Consider the following 19,581-nt stretch of genomic DNA (forward strand, 5'->3'; position numbering starts at 1 on the left):
CTGACTGGTATGGTTATGGGAAAGCAGCAAGAAAGCTGGGAACACAAGGGAATTCAAATGAAATTGGTTATACATAGAAAGGAAACTACTACTATTAAATCCGACAGGTAGATCATGCTAATGTGTAGCATTGACAGGGGAGGCTAGAGAGGGGTAGAGGGTGTCCTCTAGCTGGAAATGGAGTCATAATGGATGACGATGATGACGGATCAAGGGAAAAGCCCTCGGCAGGCAAGTAAATAACTTGTGGTTATGACATGATTTTTATTCAAAATTGACAAGATTTTCTAGACATTGCACTGAACGAGTGGGGATCTGGGGACATACACATACAGCACTGTCGTATGTGCGACTTTATGCCTAGATAGTTTGATATATTTAAAGTGACTAGTTATAATAGTATAAAGTAGGTGTGAGTTCAGTAGCATCCACGTGATGAAGATTGGGTAAGGCCGGCGGCGGGCAAAAAAAGAAATACTGTATCAGTAGTGGATCCAATGCTTTGGCTCTGGATAACGATGGTGATCAGAAGCTCTAAGCTTATTGCTTCCCAACTAACATAAAAAGCACGGCATATTGTGCTAGTCGGTCCTTTTTGTGCGCTGGCTGTATCGTTATCGAGGGGGAATCGATGAGTGTAGCGATATGCAATATTGGAGGTATCCACCACAAGACAAAAGCACCTTAAAGTGCTGGCTTCTAGGCAGGAAGCACAGAGGCTTGGGATTGTTGTTGTAGATCTACCTGCAGCGCTCGGCGTACGGTGTAACTGCGATATTTTGCTGCCTCTCGGCGAGACGAAAATGGCTATCCTATCTGGAATGAGGCGAAATGCTGCGTGTCTTCTACTCTCTAACTGGCAACTACTTTGATTATGCCCCTTTTTTGAGTAATTCACAGCCTCATCAGCTTTATCTTTCTAGCTTTTGATTACAAAGCATTTTCAAGTGGACTGGATACTTGCCATCTGATAATCTAGCAACTGCACATTAAATAGCCTCCCCCAGCCCATTTTCTCAAAGATCGCAAGTTGATGAACACTACAAGATTCCATTACAACCTGCACCCGCACCCGCACCTAAGCCTGTTCACCAATCGATCCACTCACAGCCCGAGTTTATAGTCTCAAAATGCCTCTCATCGCGCAAGACACCAAGCCACGCATCATCCTGGGCCTGATGACTTTTGGCCCTTTCAAGGAGGCCGGGGCTCGCATCACCGATATCGAAGAGTACAAAAAGTGTCTTGACACGTTCCAAGCCCGTGGCTACAACGAGGTTGATACGGCGCGAGTCTATATCGCCGGACAGCAAGAAGCCTTTACCCGTGAGGCTGGCTGGAAAGACCGAGGCCTGACCTTGGCTACAAAGATCCAGTATCCCATGAAAGACGGAACCAACACTTCTGAAAATGTCCTTTCATCCGCTGAGACGAGCTTAAAGGAGCTTGGAACTGACGTTGTAGATGTAGGTTGCTTTGGGAACTTGGACGCTCAGCTTTGATCATAAATTGTGGCTAACCAATTAATGAATGTACACGCAGATTCTCTACCTCCACGCAGCCGTAAGCATACATATCTGTGCCACAAAGCATAGCCCTCCAAGTACTAATGATTTTCATAGGACCGCGCTGTACCTTTTGCCGAAACGCTTGGTGCTATTGACAAGCTGCACAAGGCAGGCAAGTTTGTGCGTTTTGGAATCAGCAACTTCACTGCGTTCGAAGTGGCCGAGATCGTCATGACGTGCAAGCAAAATAATTGGGTTCAGCCCACCATTTACCAGGCCATGTACAACATCGTTCAACGGGGTATCGAGGCTGAGCTTGTGCCAGCTCTGCGACGCTACGGTCTGGACATTGTAGTCTATAATCCTATTGCCGGTGGCCTTTTTTCTGGAAAAGTAAAGTCGGCCGATGACCTCCCCAACGACGGCCGTTACGCCAAGACCAGTAGTGTTATTGAACTCTACCGGGCGCGTTATTTACAAGATACCACTTTCAAAGCTATGAAGTGGGTAGAAGAGGCAGCTAGTAAGCACAACCTCTCTCTAATTGAAGTAGCACTTCGCTGGACTGTGCATCATTCGGCTCTCAAGGTACTAGATGGCAATGATGGCGTCATCATTGGTGCCTCTAGCAAGGAGCAGATCGAGCAAAACATTACAAACTTAGAAAAGGGCCCTTTGCCGGCTGACGTGGTGGAGGCCACGGAGAAGGCATGGGAGTTGACGAGGGCAAATGGCGCGCCTTACTGGCATAAACGCATAGAATATGGGTACGACACTAAGAAGGCGGTGTTTGGAAGCGGCTGGAGGCGACTGGTTATTGCTTTGCGGGATATGCAGGAAATCCGGGGGTTGCAGATTCTGTGGATGATGCAACTTTGTCACAGGTCACTTGACCTCTTTTGGCCTCTTGGGTGTACCTATTTCTAGGGGGGCGTCTGTTAGGGCACGTGTGGCTGAATTGAAATTAAACCTAAATCTGCTACAAGTCCCAAAGTAGTTCTTTTCTTTGATTTCTGTTTCAGTCCTTCGTCTATGTGAACAACTAAACAAAACAACTTGCACTTGTAACATTTTCGCACTTCTCTTTGTGGCGATGATCTTTCCGTATTGTCGGTATTGCCTATAACAAATTACTACTTTTTTTTTTGTCTTTGTTTTGATCACTAATCTCCTTACACAATCCATTTCCCCTAACCAACTTGTCTAGATGGCTTGGATACCAATATCACATTCATTAAACCCATTTCCTTTTACCAGTCGCTTCTTTCCCTGCGGTGACGTCAATGTGTAAACCGCTCGATAAGACCGACAATCTCGTCCTCATACAACTTTCCACAACCTCGCTTTGGCATCGGCTCCACATTTAGCAACAAAACCCCAATTTGTGCTAGATAAAGATCTCTTTTCCCTTTTCCTTCTTTTAGCTTGTTTAGTTCGCCTCCCGTTCACCAGCTCTAGAATGCCGACCGCCAGTTTGCAGCGCGAGCACTCCGCTGCTCCGCTCCTCTCCGATCAAAATGACCGGCTACACACCGATCGCCACATAACCAATTCTCATCCGGCCAGGAACTCACTTTCTCGACCGCAGTTTGGCACCCGTAGGAGCTCCATGCGCAGCCGCAGTCCAGCCCTAGCCTCGTCGGCCCGCCGAGAATCTGCACGCACGAAATACATGTATGCTACCTTCTTTTTGGTGCTGAGTCTTGTCTCGTTCACTATCCAGACAGAGCTTTCAGCATATATCCAGCAGGATCTCGGCTGGAATAAGGCCTACTGCATGATGTATTTTACCCATAGTTCGTGGTCGCTTCTGTGGCCCTTCCAGCTCCTCATCATCCGTCTGCGCAAGCCTGACGTGCCCTGGCCAGTAGTTTGGCGTCGTCACGAGCAGCTCCTGCGTTCGACACTCTCAATGGTTGAGCTCCAGGACCTTGACATCTCAAAGTCCCATCGCCGCCTAACCGGATGGACATATCTCGTCCGTACTACCTCCACACTTACTGTAGCCCTGACTATTGCTGGGTTAACGTGGTACATCGCTGTCAACATGACGACGCCTGCTGATTTGACGGCTATCTACAATTGCTCTGCATTTTTTGCGTATGCATTTTCTGTGCCTTTACTCAAGGAAAAGCTGCGCCTTGACAAATCCGTTGCCGTGATGATTGCCATCGCTGGTGTCCTGATTGTGGCCTACGGTGGTGGCACAAGCAGCACCGATACAGAGGGGCAATCGAATCGTTTTTTGGGCAACATGCTGATTGGTGGCGGATCAGTGCTGTACGGTTTGTACGAAGTGCTATACAAGAGGCTTGCGTGTCCCCCTGAAGGAGTTAGCCCAGGTCGCGGTGTTATCTTCGCTAATACTATCGGCTCCTGCATTGGACTTTTCACCATGCTTGTTTTGTGGTTCCCCCTACCAATCTTGCACCTTACGGGGCTAGAGACGTTTGAGTTTCCCACGGGCTATACCGGACTTTGTGTCATGGCGTCGGTGGCATCCAATGCCATTTTTTCAGGTTCATTCCTTGTCTTGATAAGCCTCACTAGCCCTGTCCTTAGTAGCGTGGCTTCACTCTTGACCATTTTTATCGTCGCTGTTGTTGACTGGATGCTGACCGGTACCCCATTGGGCTCGTCGTCTATTTTTGGGGGGGTTTTGATTGTCATCGCCTTTGGCATGTTGAGTTGGAGCACGTGGCGCGAGATGCAGGAGCAGGAGCTGTTGGCGGATCAAGATGTAGACGATGAAGATGAAGAAGAAGAGCTGCTGTCGACGTCTGACTCAGAGGCATAGAGGCTCTCTGGATTGTCGCAGGGTTTTCTTCTATCTCATCAATAGACAGTTGCTTTTCTCAATTCCAAAAAAAAAACAAAGAAAAAAAAAGATGCGGAAAGTTTTGGATACAAAGCTGCCAACTAATATATAGCAACCATGGATAGCAAAAAGTTGAACCGAGGCGGACTTGAACCGCCGACCTTTTGTGTCCATCCATTCGTGGATGAGTGTTAGACAAACGTGATAACCAACTACACCATCGGTCCTGAGACTGGATCGCCGACTTGTGGTAGGACAAAATGACTTTAAATTACGTTGTTAGGTCAAAAGTAAATATACACTTTAGGCAACCAATCCCCAAGACGTCAAATAATACAATAAAGACACTGACTGAACCCCGAGACCGTTTGATGTTGACTCAATGAAGGAACGCGGTTCTTGTTCCGAGCTGCGAGTGGCTTAAGACTTTTGGTAATCTATGGGAATATTAGTGTAATGACTGAAAACTAATCACGGGATTTACGCAAAAGCTTCTCACGAGAGACACGGCCTGAAAATAGGATAGCGGAAAATCTAGGCCCCGAATAGAGGATGTGCCTCATCGGACGGTATGGGTTGACAGTGTGTGTTGAAATTAGAGCGTTAATTCTACCTTACATTCGTTGTGGTCCCTTGTTTCTGCTTCATGTAGACATTCAAGTTCAAGTCCAAGCTTCGACCAAAATAAAAGATGACATCACTCCTGGAACATTCCGTCGTAATACCGCGAAATACCAGTAAGTAAGCATTAAATAGAACAAAGAAGCAAGATTATACTCTAGGTTCCTTTCTCATACCATATCAGGCAGTCCATGAGTCTATTCTATACAGTGCAGGTCTACATAACAGTTACATAAAGTTAATGCCAACACCAACCTGGAATCCCTTGGAAGCATCCTCGCCGCTGCGCATTGTGATAGGCAGACCAAAGTTCAGCTCAAACCGGGCAACAGGATGGGCGTACACGATGCCAACTCCAGCAGCAATACTAGGTGGCCCGTTTGTCAATTCTAATAAGGTACTTCGAAGGCTGGGCATTAGGCTCGGCTGCTGTGATCCTCCCTTGCCATTCTGAGATCCCGAAAGAGCAACGAGTCTTCCGGCATTGGCAAACGCTTGTAGTCTCAGGGCCGAATCCACTCCTCTTCCAGGGAAAGGCACCAGCAGATTCACACTGCCGGCTGCAGAAACATCACCACCCACCGCATCGCCCAGATCATGGGGGCCAAGGCCGCCGAGACGGAATCCACGCACATCCGTGGGACCACCAAGCTGAAAGCGATCATTGATGCGACTTGGCTTTGCAGCCCCGACGAGATTCTGCGCTAAAGGGTAAAGAATACCGAGGTGCAACCCGGCTCCAATAGACACACCACTCCGGCCTTTGATACCAGGAATAGGGATAGGAAGAGCTCCTCCGGTATTCAATTCACTCTTGACAAATGAGACATCGCCACCCATAGGTCCAAGGCCTGCCAGCTCGACGGCAGAGCGAAGGTGATAGCCGGATTGCGGGAGGTTAGGGTTATCACGGCGCTCGCGGGAAAACGTGTGTTTAAGGGAATTTTTCAAGGAATCGCCGGCATCATGGCGAACTGTAGGAGATGCATGCGACCCCAGACTAGTTATTTTGCGCAACATGCTGGTGTACTCAACTGAGTGCATGTCTCTCTGTTTCGATAGCCACGAGAGTTTAGCAATGCCTCCAAACAAAATTTCCTCATGTGAAGCCCATAGCTTTTCAGTCATGGATGCCAAGCTGTCGAAAGCTAGACGAACGTCGGGATTGCTGAAGAGGGGCATGCTTAGCGAGGCGTTGTAGGCGGACCGCGTGCGCGTGCCACGGCTGGCGTTCAAGGTGAGCATTTCAGCGCCACCAAATACATTGCGCCACAGCAGAGAGCCATAGCCTGACCCTTCCCCATTTCCAAAGTCGGTTCCGCCCTTGAGCAGGAAGCGGCCCATCTCGCGTACACGAATGTCAATGTCGGTATCAGTCACAGTTGAACTAGGATCGGTGGCATCAACATCAGAAAGCCAGACCTGGGGGTTCGGATGGAAGAGATCGAAAGACTCCAGTTTGTGGGACACGTCTCGAAGTTTGAGGAGTACGTCGCCGACAGTTGTTGCGTCGTTGTCATCGACCAGCGGCGCAATGATGGGGTTGAGGAACCCATGGCGAACGTTAGTTGCGCCGTGGATGCGTACACGGTTAACCGTCAACGGCTTAGAGTGCTGGTCAAGGAACTACAAATACTAAAACGTAAGCTTTGATATAGGATGTAGGCAAAGATACTGGAGGGATTGTTGTCGTACAAGCCTTTCAAGTCTTTTTTTGCGAAGTTCTGCATCTAGTTTTTGAAAATCAGCATCGCTGTGCAGCCCCTGCGCAAGCTGGCTAGGGTCGGCCTGTAGCTTTTGCACAGCCGTGAGAGACTAGGACAAAAGCAGTAGCCTAGTTAGTCAAGGTTCACTGTTGTGCATATCTGATAGTATGTGTGCATACCATGATGCTTTCAGTCGTCTTGTTACAAGTGGCGAGCAATGTTGAGCAAAAGAAAATGGGACTGGAGGCCTTGTTTTAGCTAAGGCTAATTTAGGCCCTCACGATATTATTGAAAGGAACTAGGCTCTCGCAAAAAGGAGTGGGGACATTTTTAGGGTTAAGTCTAGTTTGTACTTAAGTGTTGCGGCTGAGACCATTGGGTAAAGGGTTGGGTTGGTGGGAGTTGAGTTCTCCACAAAACTGCTGACAGTCCATAACTTGGGCGCTAGTAGATAGTCACCATTGGCCGGCTTTATTAATATTAATGGGCTGGCTTGATGGCCCCTTCTTGCTGTGCTGTTCTACTAGGTTCTATCTTCCTTTTCAATCACGTTAAGCTTCGTTCCATCTTAACCCACCATCAACATTTTGTTCGCGCGGCTTTTTGTGCTCTTCGCGATACTTTTTTTTTTCTTTTCCTTTTTGCTTGCTTCATTCTTTTCTTTTTCCACATCGTTTCAGGCTATTCGAGATTCCTTTTGGTGCCTCGTCTGCTCGTTTCCCATTCTTCCCCTTATCTAATTTCAGCCTCCATTGCGGTTCGTTGTCCGTATCTGAAACACGAAACGCTTTCGATCCAACTTTACTCTCCCACTGGCGATCCCTCCCCGCGACCTTCTTTTTTCATACCAAACTTGTACAGGTCTTTTATCTTCTTCATTATTTGCTTCAACACATCTTGCGCCAGACACTTTTGATTAAGACTTGCTAGCTTCGACGCCAGCCTCGCAACTTGCTAATCCCTTTGCTTCATCTCTCTTTTTTTTTGTTTCCGATAGATCCAGAGACATTTTACCGTTACTCCTCTCCAACTCACTGAACTACCGAGCCTTTTTGTTACGCGCCGTCCAGGCTTAGTTCAACAGCTAGTTTCACAGCAACTTGTTAATTTAAACTCGCATTTTTCATCTTTCGTCGATATATACACTACCCAGCAATGGCGACTACCAAGGCGGCCCGGACTCGGGTAAGTTGGCCCGTTCTCCGCTCTTTGACTGTCCTATGATCTTTCATGTGCTTTTGCTATTGGTATACTAACATCTGTAATTCCGTGTGCAGTTGACCCGCGAGTATAAATCTATCCAGACAAACCCTCCGCCGTACATCGACGCCCATCCTTCCGAGTCTAATATTCTGGAGTAAGTTGTGCTTAAACCTGCAGATCTCGCCTCTTACCCTTACTAACGTACCCCTGCCCGCTTGTAGGTGGCATTACGTCATTACCGGCCCCGAGGACACACCATATCATAATGGCCAATACTGGGGCACTCTCGTCTTCCCTCCTAACTATCCCTTTGCCCCGCCAGCCATTCGCATGCATACCCCGTCTGGCCGCTTCCAAACGTCAACCCGCCTCTGCCTTTCGATATCCGACTTCCACCCTAAGTCTTTCAATCCTGCCTGGGAGGTCTCCACTATTCTCATCGGTCTTCTGTCCTTCATGACTGGCGATGAATCTACCACTGGTTCCATTACAAGCACTCATGCCCAAAAGAAACAATATGCAGCACGTACACGTTGGTGGAATTCTACCGGCGGCGGTTCGCAGAACAGTGCTGCCACCAAGGGCAATGTCAAGGCTGGTGATGGTGGTGCCAAGTTCCGCGAGCAGTGGCCTGAGCTGCACGAGCAAAACTTGAAATGGATGGAAGAAAACGACATCGACCCCGCGACTGGTAATTCCAGGACTAGCGGTGCTGTTGCTGGCTCCTCTGGTTCGTCTACATCCTGTGTCCCGCCTCTTGGTATCACCGGAGCTGCAGGGAGTAGCAACGGAAGCGGAAGTGGAAGGGCTAACCAAGCACAGGCAGTGGTTGATGCAGTTGTCCAGCAACGAGATGTTGGGAGTGGCTGGGCATCGCACAATCGGATTTTGATCTTCGGGAGTTTTGTCTTCTTTTACGTCCTGCTGGCTCGTTTGCTGAACTCTACCTAATCGGGGCATATGAAGAAGGGAGAGTAGTAGGGAAGAATGTTGGCTTTGAGTGTATGGGTGTCTTTTTTTTTCTTTTTTTTTTCTTAATAGCAAGCATGAAGAGTCTTTCAGGTGCTTGTTTGGATTGATTGGGACTTTGTCTTGCTTTTATTTCTGGTTTCCTTTTTTCCTACACCCCCCCCATTTGTCAGTGTCAGGGCCCTAATGTGGTCTGAACGGTTCAAGATGTTCCAGCAATGCGCCACGTTCTTTCAGCAATGGATTTATGGACTCAACACTGAACCTCGACTGGCTGACAATATGGACGAGTCACGCGGCGTTTACGGAGCCTAGATGAATTTATGAAATTTCAACCTTGTCATTGGCCAATCACATCACATCAATGTGCTAACATACATGGTGATTATGCATGTCTCATCTAGCCTTTCATTTGTGTCTATATTTGTACCTAATCCAACATACATGCGATAAAGTTGCGCTATCATCATTGTGTGTGCGCTTTCAGCTTAGCCAACCCATGAGGCAACAGCAGTATAATGCGTCTTTTCAGGCGCCTTCGAGTAAAAGAGCACAAAGACAGGGTAAGGGGCTACATTATGTGAAAACCACGATACTACACTGCATCCTTACACATTAGATATATCAAATACTTCTCGGGAGGAGGCAGAGAGGAGACAAGGGACAAGAGACAGGAGACCCTCCTTGCCGCTTCTCTAACTAGCATGTGGTCACAGTCAATGTACCACACACACGCCTATGTTCCTACGTATTTTTCAACCTGCTGTACTTTCTTGCGTTCTTTTTGTCTACATTTTGTCCTTTTTTTCGTTTTTTTCTACTTCTTTACGTTAGTTTTCTCTTTCCTGACCACAGGACTGCAATAAGTACTGTCTAGCCTGGCTCAGCTGTTGCTCCCCCCTTCCCCTCCCCCCCCCCCTCCCCGCGTCATCAGCACTCACACCTGGCAAAGTCCTGTCCTTGCAGTCTAGAATCCAGATATTTTGCGCTTGGAATCCTCTTGTCTTGGGTCGGGGTACAGTGCCGGCAAACGTTGAATATGCTGCGAGGTGAGGGGGCACATGTGGGTTGCTGGCATCGGTGGCTAACCTATGGGATGTGCTATGTAGATATGAAACCTGCCCATCCCCCGCCAACTCACGTTTATATTTTTTCTCTACTTTTACCTTGTTATATTATTGCCTTGCCTTGCCTTACTCCCCAGCCAAGGATTTGCATATCTTGATACACCTCGATTTACAATGTCGTCTCCCAGTCGAGGATTCTACGCTGTTCTATGCGCTTTCGCTGCCGTCATTATTAGCTTGAAGGTTAGGCCAGCCTTGGAGCGTTCCTGTCAGGTCGGTGGCATTTGGCGTACTGTCAATTCGTCTTTGGTGTATAGAGATGATGACTTAGTGTACATTCCCGACACTATACAATGCGAAGACCTTCACTTTCACCAACCTAGTGGTTTGATATTCACAGCCTGTCAAGATAACCACCACAGTAGACTTTCATGGTTCCCGCCACTCAGCAACTTCGATGATCCTATTCAGGCCATGGACACCCAGGGCTCTATTCATGTCATCAACCCAGAGGTAGGTTGTCATGCATTTGTTTGACGATCTGTGAACCTACCTGTGCTGACCATCTCCGCCTAGACATTTACTTCCACACGTCTTGAAATGGAGAACTTTGATGGGCCGTTTATAACCCATGGCATTGACATAACCGCAGATCCTGAAGACTCAGAGTCCATCTACATCTTTGCTGTCAACCACCTCCCGCATCTCCAGTATCTTAACGGTTTCTTTACTGGAAAGCCGACAGAGAAGATGCAAAAAGCACAGTCGGTGATTGAGCTCTTTCATTACACCTTTGGCTCGGCTTCTATCCGACATGTGCGGACAATTCAACACCACCTTATCGCTACGCCCAACGACATCTTTGCCCGCTCGCCCAAGTCCTTCTTTATCACCAACGACCACCACTATCGCGAAGGGTTTATGCGCGTCGTCGAAGATATGTATCCGAATAGACACTGGACGAACGTTATACACATTGCCGTCACGGATATGTTTCCTGCTTCGGGAGCGCCTCACCATGGAGTTGAAGCCTCTGTTGCTCTCGACCACACCTATAATAATAACGGCCTGGGCCATGGGCGGATGCCCGATGAGATACTTGTCTCAGAGTGTCTGGGTGGTAGACTCCTCATTGGCCAGATCTCGATCAACAACCAGATCCGGATTGTGGACTCTATTGAATCGCCTGCAGCCATCGACAACCCAAGCTACTTTTCTGACCCCTACGGCGACAAGAGTGGCTTTGTGCTACCTAGCGTATCAAAGGCGCTCACAATGACACTCGAAATGAAAAGCCCACAGCACAAGATTCCATCCATCGTGGTTTTGGCCTCGCCTCAAGTCAATGCAACAACCAACATGTTGCTATCTCCTATCAGTGCGAGTGCAAAGGAGACTGACCGCTGGGCCACACGCACACTTTTTGAAGATGATGGGTCTCGTTTGTCCACAGCGAGTGGTGCCGTCTTGGTGCCTATCTCGCCGGCTAAAAGTGTTGGAGATAAGCGACAAGCATGGCTATTCACATCGGGCTTTTTGTCACATAGTATGGTGGCAGTGAGGGTTGATCTGTAAACAGCTGCATTGTGGGTTTCTTGGTCATTTTGGGGAGTACTGCCAGCTGATTGGCATTCGTTTATTGGCGTGCTGGGGGAGGGATCTGTCTTTACTGTGACCCGGTTCACAATCCTGAAGGCTGTGTTGGTTGGTGTTTTTTGCGGCCTTTGTAAAGGACCACAAAAAGACCATGGAAAGAAGCCTAGATCCGTTCTCATTACATATATCGACCGATTTTTGCATACAGAGGGCATTTGTTGCAGTTTGCCTGGCGTGGGTTGGAGCAAAAAGCCAGACACGTTTCTATTTATTTGTATGGAAGCATTGTTATTACAATATATTAAGACCGTTTATTAAAAAAAGGGTTTTTGTGCTACATGTAAACGTGCCATTATTTATTGAGATGGTCACAAAGATGGTCACAGTGTCCTTTTGACAGTAGCCTAGAGCCGATGGGTAAACTGTTCTGTGAGCCATGCGGGGTTTTTGATATTGCATATTTTTATAGTTACAATAGGACAGCTGCGGGTATCACGTTGGGGATTGCAGCATGTCACACGTTCGCTGCTGCAAAAGCAACACGAACCATAAAAAATTCACTAGAAAATTGTTACCTGACGAATGACTTGTAGTTCATAAGCCTTGTTTTTCGGTGCACGGGGAAGACCTGTTTATGGTGCTTATGGCATTTGAGGGTCTAGGTATAAAGATGTTTTAGGTGTCTAGAAGCCTAAATACTTTGTCTGCCGTGGTGTCTCGCAAGAAAGGAGATGAAGATGATTGACCTAGACTTGCGTAGCATCAGTCTCATACCCCTCCTCACTCTCACCCACACGAAAATTCAGGGATGACGTCAACTGCCTCAAACAACTACTGTGAGTAAGCAGCAGTGAATGAGTTGCAGCGAGAAGCGCTAATGGATGTATTCGACTTACTCCCAACAAAGCTGACGGACACACGTGTCGATATTTTCCTGAGCTTCCTGGAATACAGTAGGAATGCAATCTGGTTGTAACATAACCTCTTTCTATATCTGAATATCGTGTGGACACCCACCAACAAGCACCTTGTTGGGCTCTTTCCTGTTCTAGAGGGCTCGCTGCCTGAGGGCACAGGCTCGCGATACTTAGTTACATGTATACACAAGGCGATGGAAAAAAAACTTTTTTGTCTTATTTCCTATGAGTTCCATCCTAGTTTCTCGTAAGCGCAGTATAGACTTCACCTTCACCTACTGCCTGTCATTTTCATCGCCATATGCGTCGTGCTCGGATGTCTTACGCAGCTTTGTTAGAGAAGACAAACAACGCCCTACTCATTATAGTTGAAATCTCACTCTGTGTCTGAAAAAATTGTCGGTATCGCAGTGCTAGTGCGACTTCTTGTTCGCCTTCTCTTTGTCGCGTCACAGCCTGTTCCGCACATCACCAATCTCAAGTTACTTGTGACACACACTTGAGTGCAAGTATAATCCGATTGAAACCCTCACCCCTCCTCCCCTTTTTCTGGTATGTCTTCTTGCCGTTTCGTCTCATTTCTAACTTTAAAAAAACGTTGTCGCTTTCGGGTTTCAAATATCGTGCCTATCTGTTCATGAACGGTGATCTTGTGCTACTAGAAATCCTAGACTTCACTTGCCTTTTTGTAGAAGTCGCCATTAAATGTCACCATATGTCGCTCTGCGCGACCACGGCCGATATGGAAGCTCCATATTCTCGCGAGAAATAGAACTTACCAGAGACATAGATACCCTTATATGCTCAGCTTAGGGCTCAACACATTAGCGCAAAGAAGAAAACTAACAAACTTATAGATAATCTCCGTCCTTCTCTGCTTCACATTTCCCTTACGACACTCATCGATTCAAATCTCCGTTTTATCATAATTGTCCCTGTTCGGGCTGAGATTTGCCCCCCCCCCTCCTACGTTTGATGTGAATAAGCTAGCTGCGCACTCGCACCCAACACAGCTATGGGCCTCTCCGAGAGACAACTAGAAACAATTAGCTCTATTGAAAGGGCTGGGTCGGCCCTTTCCATGGTAGGTATCACTTTGATAGTAGCATCATATTGGGCTATCAAGCGGCTGCGCACTATCCCAAATCTCTTTATCCTGTACGCATCTCTTGCAAACGCAGGTGCTAGCGTGGCTTGTGTCATAGGCTATGATGGGCTGAGGTCAGGCGTAAACTCAACGCTCTGTCAGGCGCAGGCCTTTCTTTTGGAAATGTAGGTCCAGTATCTTTTGAGTGAAGCGCTATCTTGCGCAGCTAGTATCTAACACTTGTATAGGTTCATGCAGTCAGACCCGTTTTGGTCCCTAGCTATGGCCATCAACGTTCTCCTCGTCTTTTTCTTCGGTGCAAGCCCATCTTCCTTCAGGAACTACCTGTGGCTTTATTGCACGCTCTGCTATGGAATACCTGCGCTTCCTGCAATTACACTTCTTTTCGTTCGTACAAAAGAGCGTGGTAAAGTCTATGGTGATGCTACGGTAAGTGAAAACAAAGCAGGTTTCTTTGATATACTCTCCAATCTCACTAACAAATCATTCCTAGTTATGGTGTTGGATCGGTCCCAACTGGGCATTCCTTCGCCTCTGGACCTACTATGTCCCCATTTGGATTTGCATCATCACGTCTCTCTTAATTTACTTTGCAGTTGGGTATCGCGTATTTAAACAGCGCAACCAACTTCGGCATGCCACATTTAGTCATACTGAAGCTGATGAGAAGCAGCAGTCGATTTCAGAAAGTCATGACTGCTCTGAAAAGGTACATCTTATCCAGCGCTTTGCTCCATTCAATTCAACATTTCTTATTTTTAGTTAGTTTCACCTGCTAACACTTGCGCTAGGGACTTACACGGCCCGAGCTAACGATCACGACCGAGGTGGAAGTCACCAGTGTTACAAATTTCGATGCTATCATACGGCAATCTTCAAGCTCTCAGGCACGACCCTCCGCCGGCTTTTCAACCTTTCCATCAATGCCGTCAATGACTCCTGCTGTAACTCCTGCTAGAAGATCTGGAGAGTGGTGCCCATCAGAAGAATCTTTGGAACCTCAAACAATACCATGTCCAAATGCACACCTAGAGACGACATGTAGCTCTACCTCTGCGAACAAAGCGTTCAGGGAATCTCAGCTTAAGCGCTCACTATGTGGCCAGTGCCGAGAAAAGCTTCGCCGCATAGATCCCGTTAAGCTAGCCTATCTTCGCACAAGTTTTATTTTTGCCATTTCGGTCTTAGTGACGTGGACGCCGAGCTCGGTTAACAGAATTCATAATCTGATGTATCCTAGCTCGGTGGATTTTGGCCTTAGTGTAGCGAGTGCCGCAGTCCTTCCACTACAGGGTCTTTGGAATGCGATAATATTCTTTACAACAAGCTGGAGAGCGTTCCGCGAAGAAGTTCTACACAGGTTGAGAGAACGCCATATGTCGAAGCAAGCGGCTCTGGAGCAAGCTCAGAGCCAACACAGAGAGGCGCTGCGTCAGTACCACTTTAGGAGTATGCCAGCACGGAATGGAAGCCCGGTGTGGGATGATGTTGACAATGCGGCTCGCGAATTGGCACCAAGAGGACCATATAATGCCACAACAATGTAGATGGGGGGGAACAAGTGTGACAAAAGAAACGAAAAATAAAAAGGTACACATATTCTAGCTCTTGGTCATGCGTGATACATTGGGTAGGGTGAGGTAGAGGACATGGAAGCAAAAAAAGTTCGATCGACACATTCGAGACGTGACGATTGATATCGTTGACAAGACTGGGACTCGAACCCAGGCGGATTTCTCCATCAGGAAACTTTGCGTTAAGGAACGACCTTAACCTGACGCCATAACCAACTCGGCCATCTTGCCATTGGATGTTGTTGTTGTTGTTGTATTTATTCTCTACCTAAAACTATCTAAGCTTGACCTGCGTCGTGGCTCCGTGGATCTCTATGACGTGGGATCAGATCAAGAAAAATGTAGGTTTTTCGAGTCCAGACTTCTCGATTCGGCCGTAAGAAGACTGCTTTTTCGGTCGCCGTATATGGGCCTGTGTAGGCCATCAATCCGTCCTCCAACCCCGGTCACCAGCGGTGCCATAGGGATCTTTGTTCGGGTCGATTACCTGACAGGTGAAGAGCAAAGCGGGAAGGAAAGATAAGAGCAAAAGGAACAAAAGCAGAAATGGAAAGCATTGAGGCAAACACATTTTCAAGCAGTCAAGCAGCAAAGAGCGAGATTGGGTGAAGGTTTGTGCAAGCAATAGATTTCCAGAGGGTGTTGAATGCGAGGGGAGTGGTTCCCTATGGGGAGAACCAACGGCTGTGTCAGAGGTGGGGAGAGGGGGGGGGGGGGTTCGTCATCCGACTTTATCTCACCTAGCGGAAGCAGAGGGGAGCGGAGGCGGGCCGGGGTGAACGTCAGGTACTCGGCACTTTTCATTGGGGAGACTTCTGTCGGGAGTGGGATTTTTTTCCTGGTGTCTTTAGAGTTAGTTGGGGCGGTTCACGCCGCTGTTAGTTTGCTTGGATTGTCATGTCGGGCTTGACCGTTTGGCAATCGCGCCGATCAGAGACGTTCTGCCTTTGGAAGAGAGCAGCAACTTCTGCACGAAGGTATGGCTCCATGGTTTTGAGTTTTTCCGGCAGGTCCACTCGTGGGTTTCTTTCTTGTCGCTGCCACATCTGTGGCAGTGATTGCGAGTGTCCGGGTGATTCATCCTTCGGTGGTATGCTGCGAAGTCACCGTGTCCTGATATCGCTGCCAGGATCTTTCCCTGGTGCTTGCGGGGGCCTTCTGGAACGCCCAGCTTGTCTGGGTGGGGGAATTCCATGAGTTTCCTGGTGGCATGGTGTACAACCGTTTTCTGATCCTTGAACCAGGCTTTGTGTGCTTGGTGGAGGTCCTCTCTCAGCCATCTCTTAGCTCTCGCTAGCGACATGGTATATTCAAAGACTTCCACTGCAGCACTTTTAGCAAGGGCATCAGCTTTTTCATTGCCTTCAATTCCCCTGTGACCTGGGACCCAGATGCAGTGTACCTCGAGTGAGGGGTGCTGCGCTCTAAGGTTCTGTGCTGTTTGCCTGGCCCTGTCGACGTCGAATTGAGATGTTCCCACTTTCCTCTGCATGGAGTTCATTCGCGTCGTCGCTGCCTGGTTGTCTGTGCAGATCCAGATGGTCCTGCTGTGCGTGAGGTGCCACTGTTTCAGACTCTCTAGTCCGTGCTTGATCGCTCGGATTTCGGCGTCTGCTACCTCTGTCCATCTCCCGCAGGACCATCCCCCTTCGGTGATGCAGTTTCCCTCGCTCTCTGCCCACCAGCCTGCTCCTGTCCAGCCGTTTTCCAGTTTAGAGCCGTCCGTGTACAGCCAGATGTCTGTTGGCGGACACCTTGCTTTCCAGGCGAGGTGGCTCTCTGCCGCTTCTTCCTTCTGGAGCCCTTCTGTTTTTGCCCCGTCTGGGGGAACTGATGTTGGGGGCGGGTTGACACACAGTGGGCCATACCTGGGGAGGGGCTTCGGGAGGAGTCTCAGTATTTCCTTCTGGTGTTTGCAGTCCTTCAGATCATACAGTGGGTGTGCTGTATCCAGTGAGTGCCACCTGACTGCTTCCCTCTTGACTGATGCGTCCAGTGTGATTTCTGCTGGTGGGCAGTTCGCTGCCATGTGTATAAGGGCCGTGGGAGTAGTGCGGTAGGCCGGGAGGGCGACTAGGAGTGCTCTTCTAAGAGGCTTTCCCAGCTTCTTCGATTTGCCTTTGTTGCCGCGTTGCTCTGGTTTCCACCAAGTTGCTGCCGCGTATGTCATAGTCGCCATGATTCCGGATTTGACTACCTGGACTAATTGTTTCACGGGGGCGCCGTGTCTACAGCCTCTGAGGATCGAGAGGCTGTTTACTGACTTTTCCATTCTTCCCGCTATCTCGTTCACGTGTGCTGTGAATTTGAGTCTCCTGTCGAAGCGGACTCCCAGCCATTTGAGTGAGCCGTTTCTAGGGGTGGCCTTAATCACAGGCGCTCCAGTCAGTTCCAAGTCTGGGTTGTCTTGGGTGCGTTTCCTTGTCATGTGTAACAGCTGCGACTTCTTGTGGTCCAGTTGAAGCCCGTTGTCTGTGCACCACCCAATGGTGTACTCCATGACTACTCTCAGGTCCCTGATCTTGCCATTGGACGCTGATAGACGATGTTTTTTTGGTAATATGGATCGAAATCGAGGCCTCCGCAAACTATGCACGAGACCAACTCTCCAACTCTCCCTCTTACAACCCTCGGGGGGGTACCTTTGAGGTCTGGTGCCTCCCCTTCTTTCCGGGCTGCTGGAGGACGACGTCTATGACACTGATAAGCGTCTTTCATTCTTTTCTTCTTCTTTGACTCTGTCATGGATCTTGACAATGAGCTGTGGAGCCTTGAGGCCGCACCTACCCAACTTTGAGGACAACCTCGTCGTCGAATCGCCCCCTTTTTCACGACAACTTTCGCGATCGCCAACTCCTCATCGCCGCAACACCACTCCAACTCAAGGAGTTCATCTTCACGCTCAGGACTGAATTTTGAGAGTTCACACAGTCCGCACCTTTTTCTTTTGTTTTGTTTTCTTTCTTGCGCTCCTCTGTCCTCGGATAGACTGGTGACTGTGGCATGTCACTAGAAAGGGGCCTGTCTGGCGCCTCATCCACACGCGCAAGGCAGCGGCCACCAGAAAAGTGGAAGGATATATCACGAGCCCTCGGATGCTCACACAGTTTGGTTTTTTCTCTCCTTAGGGGTTTTCCCAGGCTGCACTGGATGCTGCCGTCTTGCTCTCGTGATTTTCACGACTTCAGGAAGCGTGGCAGGTTTTTCAGAGGAACGAATGTTTGTGGGGAAGTTGGGGTTAGCCCCACTACTTCTGGGCTTAGGGTATATCTGGGGATTTCCTTTTTTTTTTTTTTTTTTTTTTTTTCTTTTGTTTCTGACGACTACAGGTGGAAGACGAGTAACAAGCTTGCTTGGGAGCATACGAGCTTCTCTCGTCCAAAACCCGTGGTCAGCCCTGCAGAAGGGTTAATTCTGTCCGGTAACCAATCCGGCGTCGTTTGATCTTAGTGATTCCAGTAGACGTTAAATAAATTCAAATTCAAATTCAAACTATGCACGAGACACCGTCACCGTCGCTCAAGGACTGGATGATAGACAACTGCCCAAACACCGACCACCTTGGAGGGGCGCTGGGAATCCCAAAGCCATATAAGCTGGACTGGATGAGAGGGCTGAACCGAGGCACCGTCGCGAGAATCTTGGCGGCGCGCTCCAAACACGGCGACTTTGAGGAGTACCATACCAGGCTCAACCACCAGGACGTCGAGACAAAGTGCCAAGTGCCAAACTGCGGCAAACCGAAGGATTTCAGTCACCCATGGGAGTGCATAGGCAACGCCACGAGACTGGCGGGGAGGTTCGTAAAGAAACTCCTCAGAGAGGATAGGTCCTGTAAGTACCTAGCGGAAAAACTAGACCCTAAATGGAGGGCGTGTCGAGTAGACACATGACAGGGGACGGGCTAGCACGGAGGGAGGAGGGGCGTTTAGACGGGGTTTTCATTTTGTTTTCTGTTTTATGTTTTCTGCTTCCTGTTCTTTTTTTTTTTTTTTTTTTCTTTTTCCTTTTTTGTTTCTGACGACTACAGACGGAAAACGAGTAACAAGCTTGCTTGGGAGCATACGAGCTTCTCTCGTCCAAAACCCGTGGTCAGCCCTGCAGAGGGTTAATTCTGTCCGGTAACCAATCCGGCGTCGTTTGATCTTAGTGATTCCCGTAGACGTTAAATAAATTCAAATTCAAATTCAAACGAGACACCGTCGTTGCGTTCGGCCGGACCACTTGCAGAGAAACTGGGCAAGCAAAAGGCGCAAGGTCCACCCATGCCTAGTCGACAAGGAGTTGCAGGATACAATCTTAGTGTACTCAGATAGCTCGCGCAACAGCGACAGTGACACTGTATTCCGCCGGGGTTTACCTCCCGTGCTAAAAGCCAAGAGCTTTCACATGGGTCACCACAGACCGAAAACACTAATAGTCAATCCTGGAAATTAGTAGGCCCTAAAAGGTTATAGGAGGCACTCAAAATTCAAGTATACCTGCTAGCTGCTG

General features: G+C 48.5%; 6 protein-coding genes across 6 annotated transcripts; 4 read left to right on the forward strand and 2 right to left on the reverse strand.

The window, feature by feature from the left end:
* Positions 1-1,130: 1,130 nt before the first annotated feature.
* Positions 1,131-4,305, forward strand: HOO65_020509 (Aflatoxin B1 aldehyde reductase member 2; the record flags this gene model as incomplete). The annotated part of the gene is made up of 4 exons (XM_071006385.1): positions 1,131-1,466; positions 1,543-1,563; positions 1,623-2,275; positions 2,982-4,305. The coding sequence occupies 4 exons, from the start codon at positions 1,131-1,133 to the stop codon at positions 4,303-4,305; spliced, it is 2,334 nt and encodes a 777-aa protein (XP_070861147.1).
* Positions 4,306-5,175: 870 nt separating this feature from the next.
* HOO65_020510 (SAM50-like protein SPAC17C9.06) lies at positions 5,176-6,835 on the reverse strand (the record flags this gene model as incomplete). The annotated part of the gene is made up of 3 exons (XM_071006683.1): positions 5,176-6,573; positions 6,643-6,762; positions 6,833-6,835. 3 exons carry the CDS (start codon positions 6,833-6,835, stop codon positions 5,176-5,178), a joined length of 1,521 nt encoding a protein of 506 aa, XP_070861148.1.
* Positions 6,836-7,808: 973 nt separating this feature from the next.
* On the forward strand, positions 7,809-8,807 carry HOO65_020511 (Ubiquitin-conjugating enzyme E2 6; the record flags this gene model as incomplete). Its single annotated transcript, XM_071006941.1, has 3 exons — positions 7,809-7,838; positions 7,931-8,010; positions 8,078-8,807. The coding sequence occupies 3 exons, from the start codon at positions 7,809-7,811 to the stop codon at positions 8,805-8,807; spliced, it is 840 nt and encodes a 279-aa protein (XP_070861149.1).
* A 1,259-nt stretch (positions 8,808-10,066) lies between these two features.
* HOO65_020512 (Serum paraoxonase/arylesterase 2) lies at positions 10,067-11,467 on the forward strand (the record flags this gene model as incomplete). Its single annotated transcript, XM_071006770.1, has 2 exons — positions 10,067-10,405; positions 10,469-11,467. The coding sequence occupies 2 exons, from the start codon at positions 10,067-10,069 to the stop codon at positions 11,465-11,467; spliced, it is 1,338 nt and encodes a 445-aa protein (XP_070861150.1).
* A 1,953-nt stretch (positions 11,468-13,420) lies between these two features.
* HOO65_020513 (Cyclic AMP receptor-like protein A) lies at positions 13,421-15,060 on the forward strand (the record flags this gene model as incomplete). Its single annotated transcript, XM_071006691.1, has 4 exons — positions 13,421-13,677; positions 13,741-13,942; positions 14,007-14,222; positions 14,305-15,060. 4 exons carry the CDS (start codon positions 13,421-13,423, stop codon positions 15,058-15,060), a joined length of 1,431 nt encoding a protein of 476 aa, XP_070861151.1.
* A 922-nt stretch (positions 15,061-15,982) lies between these two features.
* Positions 15,983-17,587, reverse strand: HOO65_020514 (RNA-directed DNA polymerase from mobile element jockey; the record flags this gene model as incomplete). Its single annotated transcript, XM_071000087.1, has 1 exon — positions 15,983-17,587. One exon carries the CDS (start codon positions 17,585-17,587, stop codon positions 15,983-15,985), a length of 1,605 nt encoding a protein of 534 aa, XP_070861152.1.
* Positions 17,588-19,581: the final 1,994 nt, after the last annotated feature.

The sequence above is a fragment of the Ceratocystis lukuohia genome (assembly GCF_044167205.1).
Source record: "Ceratocystis lukuohia strain C4212 chromosome Unknown Supercontig2_pilon, whole genome shotgun sequence".
NCBI classification, from domain to species: Eukaryota; Fungi; Ascomycota; class Sordariomycetes; order Microascales; family Ceratocystidaceae; genus Ceratocystis; species Ceratocystis lukuohia.